Source organism: Rhinolophus sinicus, linkage group LG12 (assembly GCF_036562045.2).
Source record: "Rhinolophus sinicus isolate RSC01 linkage group LG12, ASM3656204v1, whole genome shotgun sequence".
Lineage (NCBI taxonomy): Eukaryota > Metazoa > Chordata > Mammalia > Chiroptera > Rhinolophidae > Rhinolophus > Rhinolophus sinicus.
This window is the reverse complement of record NC_133761.1, coordinates 24,757,401-24,773,892: the sequence shown is the minus strand read 5'-3', so window position 1 is coordinate 24,773,892 and position 16,492 is coordinate 24,757,401. Positions and strand designations below refer to the sequence as shown.

Sequence of the window (16,492 nt, the reverse complement as noted above, 5' to 3'; positions counted from 1 at the left end):
CTAGGCTAGCTTTAAGGCATTTGGTTTTAGAAACTTAGGGAATGAAAGGAAAAATTTCCTACTACTGTGCACTGAAGGGAATTCAGAGAGGAAAATAACCACATGCTACTAATAACATAAAAGTACAAGATAAATATAGAAATAATATAATTCTCGTTTTCTATCTACTTGAAAAATTAAATAGCCCTAGAAAACCACCTTTGTCTTCCACGTTACGTTTGAAAAGATAACACTTTTCTAACATTTGCAGACATTCTTTCTTCACCAGAAACCATATTGGTCAAAACAGTAACTGCATAAATATACTGCATAAGTATACTTGCAACTCTCGCTCTGTCTAAAAGATAATTCTTGTTAATAGTTTTCATCAATTACCTAAATAGCCCAATTTTATTGATTGGCCTATATCCCATATCATACCCACACTCGTACATATTTTGTTTTCTTTTGTTTTTAAGTAGGCTTGCCTTGAGTTTCTGATCTTGCTAGAACTTCTGCAGCAAGCATTACAGTGAGCAAAGCTTTTGCTAAGTATATCCAAAAGTAGCACCAAAGTTTACATTGACAAACGTAATTTACTTGGAAGGGCGAAGGCCCTAAAATGCATTTTCCAAGCACTTTTTATAGGATTAAGAGAATATCAATGATTTATATCAAAATAGGAGAAGAAAATGAGATTATATAGTGAAAGGGAGCCAGGTGGCTTATAATCATAGCATGAATCAGTTTTACATAATTTTCTGATAATAAACTCTTTCCTGTGTCACTCACACAGCTTCATATTCAAAAATTATGGATGGTGCAACTTCAGTCATCACTAATATAAATAATTATCCTTCTTAGCCCCTTTTAAGATGCTATAGTCTGGAGTTGATTCCTTTGTGGCAAAGCCTGTGTTCAATATTTACTATGTGATTTGGGCAAGTTACTTTTCTAAAATAGGAATATTGGGAGCACCTATCTCACAGAGAATATGAAGAGTACACAAGCGAATATATATCTAAAGTGCTTAGAACAGGACTTGGCAAACTGTAAATGCTCGATACATTTGAACTATTGTATGAATCAGCTTCTAAATTACTTTGGGGGAATTCACACAATATTTATTCTTACTACTGCCAAGTTATGTGACTATAATAAGCAATTTAAAACAAAATATGCTACCTATGAAAAAGCACAGGTATTACCAGTCTAAAATCTCCGTCTCCATAATAAAACAGTATTACTACTTGTGAGAGGATCTATGATCATAAAAGGGAACCGATAAAACAAGGGAATGAACACCTACGTCAGGAAGAAGGCCAAAGTCTTTCTCCCTTCTGCTCAGTTATCTCCCCCTCTCACCATGCTCTGCTATTATTTCCAATAAAACGAAATCTAATGATAGCCTTGAGCAGATGCCGCCATTTCCACAGTGACTAAATTTGCCTGTTACAGGCCTGTACTAATATAACTGTGAATCTGCTCAGGCGACTAGTTTTTCTTAAGCCCAAATCTTAGAGGTTTTAAAATTTAGCAGATATTTCACATTTGCAGGTTTAATATTTCAGATTTTGTTTAACATGACCAAGCCTGGTACTCCATAATATGTAAAATTCAACTGTGCAGAGTGTAAGTTTAAATCATGCTATCCTGGTGAAACCAGCAAAGGAGCCAGGCCCCAAAGTCGTGAACTGGGTCCTCCAACCCACTCCTTTATGTAAACATGAAAAGCAAATTTATTCAAGTTCATGAATTATTATTTAAGTTTATGAGTCATTCAAGAGAATGACTTGAGATAGGATATTTTTCTTCTACCCTAATAGGAACAGTGGTTCTGAAAATAGGCTGTACATCATTTGTATCTCAAAACATTTTGAACTAGAATAGAGTTGTGGTTATACATGAATTAAAATTCATGGAATGACAGAACTATATTTGTGGTTCCCCCACCAAGGCTACTTGGTGGTACTGATGATGGAGTGAAAACAATTCTAAAAGTATGAATGTTAATTTGAAAACTTTAAAAGCCATTTTATTTTTATATTTATATGAATCATAGAATCATGAGAAGTCTAAAAGGAGGGTCACTTAATATTTTTAGTTAACTTTGTTTTTATACTCAAGGTATGTTACAGTGGAACTGACAATAATTTAGGGGTTCTTTCAGGTAAATTACAGAGAATAAGGATATTTATGTTAGTTCTACTTCTCTCCCTGAGGACAGTTTCTAACCACTTTAGATATATATGTGTATGCTGTGTGAGTGTGTGCGGTGTTTACATACCTGTGTGTGTATGAGTTGAATTTAAGCATAAGTATTAGGTTGGTGCAAAAGCAATTGCGGCTTTTACAATTATTTTTAACCTGTTAAACCACAGTCACTTTTGCAACAACCTAATACGATTTTAGGATATGAGCAAGCAGAGTAGGAGGGCTTCATATCACACGATCCAAAGGATTCAAAGACCTTCTCCTTAACACTAAGTTACTCTCTTCTCCTTACTCCTAGACTCGCCATTATAACCTCACAGCTTTTTCTGTTTGTTTGATTTTAAAGCCATGGAGCACTTGAATCAGTGAAATCTTGCACAAAAGCCCCAAAGTGAAAAGCAGGTGGAACCAAACTTCTCTGACCCAGGTAGCAATGCGCAAAACTGTGCCTGCCATCACTTCTCTTGCGTGCTTTCCCGACCCCTCCCTACTCTTATAGAATTGCTTGCAAGGCCTCTTTTTAGGGTAAAATGTCATCCCAGCAAAGGGGAAAAACAACAACAACAAAAATAAACAGGTAACCTAAACCACAAATCTTTATTGAAATCAGGAGAGGGAAGATACTGGTAGTGTCTAGACTCTCCCTCTTGACAACTGTTTGACACCTAACAAAGTGGTCTCCAATACACATTTCCCTCACCAATCAAAGGAATCTAACAACCAGGAAGATGAAAGAAGTTAGGCTCACTTATTATATACTACACAGAGTGTTAATATTATCATCAGCAGGCTGTTTATTCATTCATTCAGCACATATTTCCTGAGGACCTTCAATGTGCCAGAAACTATCCTGGGTTCCAGGAAATCAAAGATAAAAAGGTACATACAATGGAATACTACTTGGCCATAAAAAGGAGGAAATCTTGCCATTTGCAACAACATGGACCTTGAGGGTATTATGTGCAGTGAAATAAGTCAGACAGAGAAAGAAATATCTTATAATTTCACTTATTTGTAGAATCTAAAATAAAAAAAATAAAAAAAGAACAAATAAAATGCATAGATATAGAGAACAGATTCATGGCTATCACAGTGAAAGGGGGTTGAGGGTGAGCAAAATGGGTGAAGAGGGTCATTTGCTGATGGATGGTAACTAGATATTGTGGGGAGAACTTTATAACGTATATAAATATTGAATTATTATGTTATACACCTGAAACTAATATAATGTCATATACCAATTTTACCTCAATAAAAAAAATAAAAATTAAGAAAAAAAACTTAAAAAGGTACAATTCCTGATCTTGCAGAACTTTGGTAGTGAGAAAGCCAAGCAAATTTGCTTGAGAGAATCAGGGAAGGCTTTCCAAGAGCATGTGCACAGTATCCAGAGGAACTAGGGACATGGTACTGGTAATTTAGGGGGGCAAAAGGAGGAGAAAGTTGGGGATGAATCACTCCAAAGGCAGGCAGTCTTCTTGGGATCTTGGGCATCTAGCTAAAGCTGTAACATGATGAAGAGCACGGCTCTCCTCAGTCTCTCCATAAACCCTGCTTCAAACAGACCGTCTTCTGTATCACTACACTTCTATAGTATATTGTAATTATCTGTGTAATTGTCTGTCTTCATTCCTACACTGGGAACTGTTTTTCTGTATTATAACCCTTGTCAGTGACTGACAAATGAATGACATATACTTAATATGTAGGGAATGGAGGAATGGATGGGGGATTCAATGAATAAATAGGGAGAAAGAATATATAAAAGTGATGTGACAGCAGGAAGATAGTTTTTTCTTACTTTGAAGTTTACTTTGGATCCCATTCAATATACTGATGAATCCTATCCTCCAACCCACTCTTTTAACTAAATTTGAAAAGCAAATCCTTTCAAGACAGAATGTTTCTCTCATCCTAATAGGAATAGTAATTCTGGAAATATGCCCCTAGCTCCTTCTCTACAGTATTTGTACTGTAGATGGTGTGTGCCATCTGGATTCTTGGGACTTTGGACGATAGCTCCTAACTCTTCCCTATGCACTTGAAGTACATGTGACTTTGACATGTAATCTTCATAAGACAAGCATTTATAAGCAATGGGACACCCCAGGAATAAGCAGAGAATAAACAGAAAACTTTCTGTGGAAGAGAAATGGGAGATGAGGGAGATGGGGGAGGTCTGTACAATAGGTTTTCATCTTTTATGGACCTAAGAAACAGTATTTTTGAAAGAAAAGAGGTCATGCATATATACTTTCAGTTTAACAAGCACAAATCAATCAGGTTTTTCGGCAATTCAACTAGGATCTGCTTTACATCTCATAAACAAACACTTCTGGTTTTACCTTTTTGGGCTCTGGCATATTATTAATATAAATAGTGTAGATTCCACTTTTATTAAATCCAGCTTGATATACATCTGCACAATCTCTAAATGGTTTCTCTTCCTCCTTTTTTCCTCCCTTTAGTAAAACTGCAAAAAAAAAAAAAAAAGATTGAAATATGTGAATAAGCATATTAGTACCACTATTACCCAAATAGACTTCAAGTATAACTAAGCAAGTCTTCATTTCCGCCAACCAAATTTCAATATTAGTTACTGAAAAGTCTATCATAAAGATAATACTAGATTTTGAGGTGACTCATAAAATTACAAAGCTTAAGGAAAAATCTGTAGAACATTTTTTGACTGAATTGAATACTTTTTTATTTTCCTTAATTTCATAAATCTTGTTTTTCTCTGAAGGTTTTCCAGAACATCAACTCAAGGGATAAACGACGTGATCATGTGATACCTCCAATTGGTAACAATCGTGTCAATATTCCTGCAAGATTTCTAAAAAGTTCTCACCTACATTTCACAGGAAAGTTTTAAAAAATGTTAAAGCATTTTTGGAGGAGGAAGAGATGAAGATAAATTCAAACAGCATGGAGATTTAAAACACTAAAAGTAGGCAGTAGTGTTTTTTCATGGCTTTAAATTGAAAAGTCCAGAAATTTTTATATAAAAAACAAAACAAAACAAAAAACCCTCTGAAAGTAATTAGATTTAGAAAGTAGAAAAGAATCTCTGACCCAATTTAACTACCCAGAAAGATAAGGCAACTGAACTTTTTTTTTTAATTTAATGCCCTAAAGCTATACAATTAGGTAGATGATACACAAATACAAAATATAATAAAAAGTGAATAAGCATTGAAATTAAGTTATATAGGGAAAAAGCTCAGAAAAGGCTGAATGTCAAGTGGAAAATAAATTTAATTAGAGCTAGTCTTTTCTGAGAACTTAATTTTATTTCCTAAGCTTCATCCATTATTAAATTATTATTAATGAGATCAAAATACAAAAGTGACTCATATTTAGTAGTCTTTAGCTAATGATATGAGTGGCATATTTATAAAATATATATGACTTTGTATTTCCTAATAAATATATATTATTTTAGTAATTGGTTTTATTAATCTTTTTCTATAAGTAAAGATTAATAATATGTTATCATCTTGCCCTTAAAGTCTCATGTTATTTAAAAAATACCTGCTTTCAATCACTTTGAGTCACAATGGTCTTTTATAACAAGAACACCAAAGGTAAACTGCGAATCAGTGCTTTTAAATTAATTTTAAATTCTCTATCAATCTAAAATACTAACCTGCATGCATGATGTTACTAATTGATAGGCAATTAAAAATAAACAGTCTAACTTTGGTAGAGAGAAGTACTATCTCAAAATAAATATTTTAAATTTCCAAAAATACTTATGTTTCAAGAAAATGAAATATCCATGTCAGATATGTTGCCATAACAGAAATATAGAAGTATATCATTTAATAGTATCATGTTTTTCTCTATAGCTCATGTCTGCATTAGTGGTTTTGCCTACTTGTATTAATAATTACATTTAAACATCACTATTACACTACATATCAACACAGGATAAGTAATCAGAGGATTACGGGTTCATACGATAGTGAAGAAGTATTGCATAGAACGTATGCCATAACAATTTAAAAATGAATGTATAAATGTTTACTCAAAAGCCATCTTTAATTGCATTGGGAATGTCAGTGGATTACATAAAGGTTTTACTTTCAAACACATCAGTGCAGTTCACTTGTGCTTATTTTAAGCTAATGGACTGTTATTTTCTAAAGCAAAATCTTTCTAAGTTCTAAATGCTTGATCTGTTGAAAAGTTTGAAATAACCAAATTAGATGTAAAAAAAGGATGTAAAGAAATACCAACTAAAATTTATGATCTTTTTTTTCTTTTTCTTTTTTAATTAAAGTTTATTGGGGTGACAATTGTTAGTAAAGTTACATAGATTTCAGGTGTACAATTCTATATTACATCATCTATAAATCCCTTTGTGTGTTCACCTCCCAGAATCAGTTCTCCTTCCATCACCATATATTTGATCCCCTTTACCCTCATCTAGCACCCCCCCCCCCTTTACCCTCTGGTAACCACTAAACTATCGTCTATGTCTATGAGTTTTTGTTTCTCATTTGTTTGTCTTGTTCTTTTGTTGTTTTTGGTTCATATACCACATATCAGTGAAATCATATGGTTCTCTGCTTTTTCTGTCTGACTTATTTTGCTTAGCATTATATTCTCAAGATCCATCCTTGTTGTCACAAATGGTCCTATTTTATCTTTTCTCACCGCCAAATAGTATTCTATTGTGTATATATACCACAACTTCTTTATCCATTCATCTATCGAAGGACAGTTCGGTTGTTTCCATGTCTTGGTATGATCTTTTAAGAGGATGAACAACACAGGAAGATATGTTCAACAGGAATTCAATGGTAAACCCATTTTTCCTTTTTTGGGTGAAAGATACAGAAAGTCACTTATCTAAGCAGAAAATGCTTCTCCTGTTGCATATACCACTTCCTGCCTCCCGTTATTTAGTTATGTAAGGAGAATACATTCCCTTCCCACTTCTCTGCCATCTCCCTTCCCCTTTTCTTTTCCTCTCCAGGAAGATGTGGGTGAAGAGGCTGTTGTGTGGAAGGAAGAAAACTATTTCACATACATCTTAAATAATAGAGGAAAAAATGGGTATTATATTGTTTATCTGCAAACTAAATGTATAAAAATGATGTCCAAACCATGAATTTAAGTCTTTTAATTGGAAAAATGGTTTGACAAGTCTACCATAAAAGGTATAACTAATACTAGGTTATATGATGGGTTTGTTGTTATGGCAACATATCTAATATAGATATTTCATTTTCATGAAATAGTTTGGTATTTTTGAAAAATTGAAACACATTCTTCCCAGGAGCAGTAGTCTTTGTTTCTAAAAAAAAAAAAAGAGAGATCCGATTGCTTGTTTTTAATTAGTCATTAAATAGTAAACATTATGTTTGAAAGTTTGATCCAGGCTACATTTTAGAGTATTAGAGAATTTAAAATCAATGTAAAAGCTGCATTCACAGCTTACTTTTGACATTTGTATTATAGACTATGATTTGAAGAAGACTCTTTCTATAAGGGTAGGTTGACCTTCAGAGTGTTTTTTCCTTCTTTAATCTACAAAGTGGGACAGTTACACATATATTTGAGGAAAGTGTGTGAATTATGTAACAGAGCCAAATGACTTACAATAAGTACTCAAGAAATTGTAGTTATTATTATTGTTGCTGTGGTAATATAAAAATATTATTAATAGCAACATTATATTATTACTATTAGTGTTCTATAGAAGGACACTAGCAGGCTAAGAAAAGCCAGCCAGTCAATGGAATGTTGGAAGCTCTTGTCTTCTACTGTCAAATCCAAACAGTGTAGAGTGTAGGTGCTTAAATGGAGGCCACTTATACTTCACTTGTTACATGTAGGTTTATATTGAACTGGCCTCTCCTTGTGAAAGTTCACTAATTGGCTTATTTTATTCATTGACTACATCAGGTCATACCATCATTATTTAAGTCTAAAAAAAACCCAGGTAATCTAATCTTGCTGTATTGTGAGTTTTATCTGAACAGTTAAGATTTAAGGATTATTTCAGATGAAATGATATATGATGTATATACCAACATGTTAATTGTAGAGGTTTTAGTCTCATAACTTAAATTGGCAAGACTAATTATTTTATTTGTTAAGTACCAGAGAGTTCTAGGAAGTTCAGTGTTATGACTAGATATTGTAAAACTGGACACATAATAAACATTCTGAAACATAGAAAGACAATAACAAAGTTGAATTTACTGAAGACTACAAGTGTCAGAATTAAGGATAAAGTTTTGTAGCTCTTGAGATTCAATACGATAGAAGATGTAAAAAATAATATAAACAGAGCTGCTTTAAAATGGAGCCAGAGCTGCTATCCCAGAGGACCTGCCTTACTCCTCAAAACTTTGGACTGGGCCGAAACCAACACTACGTCCCAAACAACTGTTTATAAAGACGACAAGAAATCAGATAGTATGACTACCAGACTGATGGCTACCAGACCGAAAATTAAAAAAACAAAGCAAAACACTGTTTAGAATTAGAGTCACTATGTTAGCTTACATGCACCAACAGATATGCCTTCCTTCTATTATTGTAATTGTTTCCCTTCCCTTTTTCCTAAATACTCTTTGCCTTTGTCTCCAATCAAAGCACTGTTTGGGTTTCTGCCCGAATCAGTGCTTCCCAAATAGCTGTTCTTTTTTTATCTCAAATAAATACTCATTGCTTTCACTTTGGATTTTCATTTTCAGGTTAACAAAGATTATGCCTGGATGAATGTATGGTAAGTGACAAAAGGCAGATATGAAAAACCTGATGGAATAGGATAAAAGAAGTATCAACTGGACAGAATTGGGGAGAGTGATCTGGAGACCTGACAGAGGTGTTTATCTATCTGTCAAAGTAAATTGCTTGTGATTATGGATGACTTTGTTCTTGTGTTTTTGTTTCCTATAATATGCACATGTTAACTTTTAAAAACAAATATTATTTTAAAACCTAAAAAAAAAAAAAATGATAATAATAATAAACTGGTTTAAAACTGTGAATTTAAAAAAAAATCTTTACATTTAAAAGTTCCTTCTTTGACCACATACTCTTACCTTTTTCTCTCCCATTCTTTACTTCTTAATGAGTTTGTCTTTTCTCTAACTGGGATTGTAGATCCCCTCCATTACAACCAGCCCCTTCCTAGCTTCCATTTTCTTTCTTCCTAACTTCGATCTCAGAGCAAAGCTTTAAAGAATAGCTCTGGTGGAGTTCATGGTGCTCTCCATTCACTGTCCTCTCACCCACTAACCCTTGCATGGGTAAATCCTGACACAAGGAAGGGTGTTTATTCAATTTCTAAATTGAAAACACTGATGTGAGGCTATTTAATGCCATCAAAATGTGTGTTGTCTAAAATCAGCTTTGTTCTCCATGCTGCTCAGTCCAACCCTTGGTCACTTCTAAGAGACTTTCTATTACATTTCCTGAATAGTGTATTTCAAATCTTTCCATTTTTTTCAAGACTAAATCTCACTCCTATCTTTTCTCATTCTTTATATCTGGCCTTGTTTTATGGTTTATTATGAAGAGCAAAGCCATTTGATCCATAGATCCAACTTTTTACTACAGAAGTTGTCTTGCATTTTGACTATGTGTTTGCTTTTCTCTTGGTCTGCGGATTCATATTTCTACTTCTCTGTTGGGTAGTTCCTACTGCTACCCCAACTTTCATTTGTTTAATATTACCTAATCTTTTCTTCCAAACCCTATATTCCCTCTTTCTCTTACTGGTCTCACTATCCTCCCTCAGTTGTCATCAATTAAATTTTAATGAAAGCCTAAATGTAAGATAAATAGACTAAGGCTTTTTTCATTGGTCTCTCAATTAAAAGCATGTCCTCTGTTTCAGTTCACTCCATCCTATATTAGTTAATTCAACAAATATTGATTGAACATCTATTTGCGTGACTTATCCTAGGCAACAGAGATACACATGTACAAAAACCACAACCTGACCTTAATGTGATCATAGTCTGATGGGAGAAAGACCTACTATGTTAGTAGGTCTCCATGATAGCTCATAATAGCTATATCCATGATAGGAGAAAACTCAACTCAAGCTGGGTTAAGCAAAAATATAATTTATTGAAAAAGGTAATTAATCTAGGATAGAGGTTTAGGTAAAGCATGATCAGGTTTCAAACAACATCTTTTCTTGACTCAGTTGTTGCCACTCTACCTGGTCACAAGATGGTTAGCAACAGCTTCTAAAGCTATAATGTTACCTGTTGAAACATAGCACCAAAAAGAGATAACGTCCACAGTTGTTATCTTGGAGGTATGCATCAACTGCATTGGGAGTATGCAGAAAGAACACACTATATCTGCCAGATACACATGGGGAAGGCTGTCCAGGCAAGGTAACACCTGAATGAATAAAACATGTAAAAGAGCTTATCTGCACTAAATTTTAAGAGGCTGGTATGCCAGTTCAGACTTTACCTACACCAATATCAGCAAATAAATCTAGAAAGTGTTAGGAAAGAATCATTATTCATTCTTTTCATTTAGCCTTATCTGTACAACCAAATCTTCATGATCTAAAAGGAAAGACATACAGACAAGCAGGTGTATGTCTGTCTTTCACCAGCCAACATTCAGTCAATGAGAAACCTGAAACCCTCACTCTAGCAGCTATTGACTTTGTCAGGCCCTTCCTTTTATTTGCCCAACCAATTTCAATCCAGATGGTATATCTGCCACCAGGCTGATTTCAGGGAAGAACCATGAAAGTTGAGGCACAGGGTCACTTCAGTTCAGATGAACCCTAAAGAGAAAACTTCCTGGAATGCAGAATTGGTAACTCTGAGTCTCAGCAGACCTAGTAGAAAACACAGGTGGCAATTAGTCTTGCTACCAGAGACACTGAAAAAAGCCAAAGTCCTTGATCTTATTCATTTCCTAATAGTTGCTATAAAAGAACTGATTCTTCAAACTTTCTTTTTCTACCTTAGATGTAGCTCATGGTTCATATCTCTCCAGCATTTAGCAAACATCACAAGGTGTGTGGATCAAGTTATTGATTTAAAGGTAATCCTTGTGGTACATTTTGGGCCATCATCATCAGAGAGCTCACAAGCCTAGGAATTGACCCTATATCTGTAATTTTCAACACAACAGGTTACTGGTGTTAACTGAGCACATGGACGAAAATAAAAGGCATATCTGACAAGGTGAAAACAAGCAAACAATTGATTAGCTTCTATACTCTTGACACAGGTGTGTGGGCATTTCATGCAAAGGCCATTTGAAGACAACTCCTAGAACCCTAATTTATTTGAAACAACTTTTAGAAGTTGAAGAAGGTGATACTTTGCATTTCAAAGGTGCGGCAAAATTAAAAGATTTGCAGGCAATATTCAGCGTTTCAGTATTTTGTGGATGGGTGTGAGGGAAAGGGAGACTTACCAGTGATTTTATACATATATATTACATATACACAACCACATAAATACATAAAATCTTTATGCTTCTAAATTGAGAATGTCACAGTTGGCATTTTATCTCATATAAAACATAAGCATGTGAACCTAAATATCTCATCATTTGATATCTCAGCATGATAGTTTTTAACCTACAAAAAATGGCAACTGAACATGGTTTAATCTAACATATATTTGTGTATATATATATATATATATATATATATATATATACACACACACACACATATATGTGTGTATATATATATATGTATATATATATATATATATATATATATATATATCTATATATATATATATCACTATGTCACAGTATAACAAACACATAATATATTGTATTTGTAAATATTTCAAATCTGAAGTCATTGGTAAAGTAGCTGAAAGCTTCCCTTTTTAAAAATCTACTATTCTTTTCCCCCACAATCCTCCAACCCTTGTATGAGGGAACACTTTAACATTGTTTACTTGCAGCATTACTATTTTAATGACTTTTTTTGTAAAAAGGACTGTTTTACCCTTATTTAAGTTCTTTATGTGTTATTGCTTTGTAGATACTCTGTAAAATTTTAACTATCCATCATCTTCCTGGTGGAACTATAATAATCATGATCAGGAAACTAGCTCAGTGTGCTCTCTAACTTCAACAAAACTTACAAGTAATGGAACTCTAACTATAAGGCTGAGACTCTTAACTACTTCTTACTGGTTTCTGCAGTAAAGTCAAATTCAAACAGAACTCAAGTGAATCATGTGTCACAGAGTCGCAGCAATAGTTAGCTGACAAAGTCACAGCCAGGGTCTTGAGTGCATCAGGACAAACCTCAATTCTGAATGGGTACAGGCTCTTGGCATGGACACAGGAAGTATGCAAGGAGTGACAGGAGGCAGACATGACCAAAAAGAAAAATATTGAGATGAGGCTAGAAGAGAAACACAGGTAGCAGAATTGTCTGTGAGAGGGGAACTCTCAGCAGAAATATAAAACAGAACTTCAAAAGCTAACAGAGGATTAGGGAGTAAGAGGCCCCTGAGAAACCATATTGGATTGCATAATGTCCATACCTTATACGTTATGCTGACCAGGATTTACCGCATTAGTAGTAGATACTGTTTGACAAGCCTAATGACTTGGTGTCCCAGCCTCTGGACTATTTACTAGCAGCTACAAATTTAGAGGAAGGGCTAGTGAGGGAGGTGAGAGTAGGCATATGTGTGTGTGTTTGTGAGTGTGTTTGTGTTCAATGCTAGAATCTGGCATGAAAAACAGCAAAATTGATAATTAAAAGCTTTTTTGTATGTATGAGGAAAATACAGTAAAATTTTACAAGCAAGCAAAAAGAAGAAATGATAATCGTGGGGGCAGCATATAAGGGACATATTATATTATATAATTTTCTAAAAGCACCATGGTATTATTGTGATACATATTAATTCATGCTGATGATAGTAAAGTAAATTTTGAGAAAAGCTTTCATTTTATACAATCTTCTCTACTTAGAGGAAAAAGAGAGGAGAGGATTAAAAACAATTCACCATCACAATATTTTTTAACTTTCTTAAAATTTTGCTACTTAAGGAGATACATTTTAATTATCTAAAGAATATATTAACCATTACATATAATTTTAGATTATATATACATGTGTATATAAATATATATACATATAAATATATACATATATACATTTTTAATATTGAGATATATGCATAAGGTAAACTTAAATCTATGTGGACATGCAAAGCACTCTATGGCATTCATAGGTGGATTACTAATTTTAGGGTACATTTTTTAAGTACAGAATAATGAACCATCTACATACTTCTATTTTAGTTTGATTAGTATATTTAAATAAATTTTCTAATGCTCCTTTAATGTGAAACGACTCACATATATAACTGAATGTATATTCAAAGCACATTACACTTTAAGCAACTATGAATGAAAAAAAATTACTGAAAGTTGAAAATGGATTTACACATAACTTCAGTTTAATCAAGTGATTATTCATTTTTCATAAAATTTATTTCTCTTTTCCCTTTGGGCACCCTGATGGGCAGTTATGAGTGCTCCATGACCTTTGCCATTTGTTTGGAAGGTCATTTCATTAACAAAGATATTTCAGGTGTTTCATGTGTGGTAATTTTCCATGTAATGTTTTTGGCATGACTGGAATATATTGATTTTGAACAAAAGATTTCCTATGCATGTGGGAAAGCTTAAAGGGCATCTTTTGTGTCCTAGTATAAGTAGACAAATTAAATTCAGCAAAAGCCATTAAAAACAGAATGAAAGTCTTCAGGCAATGCTCTAAAGGGTAGAAAGTAGTTGCCAAATGGTTTTGAAAACTGACACACAGGCAAAACTTCACTTTGAAGTTTTAAATAAATAAAGGCTGACTGCCACCATAGGTGTGTCACTTTGTTTCTTACTCTTGTGGTGAAATATACTTGAAGAGCAGTACTTGGCTACCAGCTGGGATTCTACCTGGGGTTTTACTCTGAACTTAGGGCTTCCTCAGTCAAGAGTGATAGAAAAAAAAAAGAGAAGATATGATATTATTGATAAGGGTTATAAAATGTGTGGGTTGTACAGACCAACAAGCAAAATCAAAGGTGTGTGGTACTTGTATGTTAAGCGATCTGGCAGCAGTACTAGAACTAGAAGTCGGATGTCCTGAGTCCTGTTCCTTCAAGACCATCATGCACTGCCCTCTAGATGGCATGTATCATAGCTGCTCTAAGATGCTGGCGCCGTGACCATTTCAAACTAAATCCTTGTTCTAGGGACATGGGCTGGGTTGATTATGGTTGAGATTCAGTTTATTTGTGCATTTGTAAGTGTGTACACAAAGCAGAAACAACTGGAAAAACCTTCCATTAAAACCAAATCTCCACTTAAAATTAAAACCAAAGTTCAAATTCACTGTTCTCAATTCACACTGGTTGTGAAAGCAGAATGTTCACACCTAAAGGTAATTATGAGTACATGAAAGGACATAATAAAATTAGAAGAGATATGACTTAATTGGTATTACATTTAATAATTTAACTTCATCATAAATTCATTATTAAAAAAGGTAGGTTATTCTTGGTAGGTCGTATATGAATGTGCTTTGTTACTAAAGTTGGTCCCATTCAGAATGTGAACACCCAAGCCAGTAGTAAGAAGAGAGTCCAGTGTTATGATATTGGTGTTATTTAGTTGATAATAAATGATGAGCATCCACAGGAAACTAAAAAAAAACAAAATTAATTGATAGTTTTCAAGGTTCTTTGCAATTGCCTTTTAGAAAAATCTTATGCTAAAAATCAATATTTTGTTTATATGTAGTTAAACATAACTGTACAGTTGCAACATTTCTCAGGTTTTATTTCTTTTTTTTCTTTCTCTTCTTAAAGCATAAAACACTTCATGACGATTTCAGTCCATGGCTGATGTGATGCTTACGTACTGAATGATGTTAATAAAATGTGTTTTTCTTCTTTTTCTCTGAGTAATTACAGGTTTCATCCGGTTCAGTGTAGAGTACCATAGCTTACCTGTAACTGATGTCCAATGTCCCATTACATCCCTGAACTTAGAAAATATCTGTTGAATTTGACTTGAATGTGGATGAGCCCAGGAAATGACTTTGTTGAAATTCTATTCAAAATATTTTGTGCTTCTTGGCTTTAGTCAACCAGACCATGAAGGCATAAGAGAAGAAGGAATTGAGTTTACTCACAGTAATGTTGGAATATCAAGGCAACAATTTGTGTGTGTGTGTGTGTGTGTGTGTGTGTGTGTGTGTGTGTGTAGCCTTTCACCTTGGTAACTTCTAGGCCCAGCTGGAACCAAGAGATATCCCTTCTCAGATAGTCTAGTTTCTGAAGTTAAAACTCTAATTCCAAAAGACAATTAACCACAAAATTTCAAATCACCCCCAAAAGATGTGGTTTAGAGGCATATAGTCCTTCATAGTATTCTTGTATGATCCTATGTATTTCTGTAGTATCTGCCATAACTTCTCCTCTTTTATTTCTAATTTTGTTTATTTGAAGGACTATATGCCACCAAACTCAAAAACCTAGAAGAAATGGATAAGTTCTTAGAAAAGCATAACCTTCCTAGACTGGATCATGAAGAACTGGAAAATCTAAACAGAACAATAGTAAAGAAGTTGAATCAGTCATCCAAAACCTCCCCAAAAACTAAATTCCAGGACTCGATGGTTTCACTAGTGAATTCTACCAAACATTCAAAGATGATTTAATATCTGTCCTCCTTAAACTCTTCCAAAATATTGAAGAGGCAATACTTTCTAACTCATTTTATGAGGCCAACATTACCCTAATACCAAAACCTGGTAAGGATAACACACACAAAAAGAAAACTACAGACCAATATCTCTGATGAATACAAATGCAATAATCCTAAACAAAATACTAGCAATTTGAATACAACAATGCATTAAAAAGATTATACATCACGATCAAGTGGGGTTCATTCCAGGGGCACAAGGATGGTTCAACATATGCAATAAAATCAATGTGATTCACCGCATTAACAAAATAAAGAACAAAAATCATATGATCATATCAATAGATGCAGAAAAATCATTTGACAAGACACACAGCCATCTATGATTAAAACACTTAATAAAATGGGTGTAAAATAAAAGTACCTCATATACATAATCAAAGCTACACACAACAAATCCTCAGCTAATATCATACTTAATAGTAAAAAATTGAAAGCTTTTCCTCTAAGACCAGGAACAAGACAAGGATGCCTCCTCTCACCATTGTAATTCAACATAGTGTTGGAAGACCTAGCCAGAGCAATCAGGCAAGAGAGAGAAATA

At 33.9% G+C, this 16,492-nt stretch overlaps 1 protein-coding gene across 2 annotated transcripts in view; it reads right to left on the bottom strand.

The window, feature by feature from the left end:
* The window catches only part of ANGPT1 (angiopoietin 1), a 265,713-nt gene that overhangs the window by 52,717 nt on the left and 196,504 nt on the right, over positions 1-16,492 (bottom strand). For both annotated transcript variants that reach the window (XM_074316347.1, XM_019750655.2), the window contains exon 5: positions 4,539-4,666. In XM_074316347.1, coding sequence (XP_074172448.1) covers positions 4,539-4,666 — 128 coding nt within the window. The remainder of the gene's footprint in view (positions 1-4,538; positions 4,667-16,492) is intronic.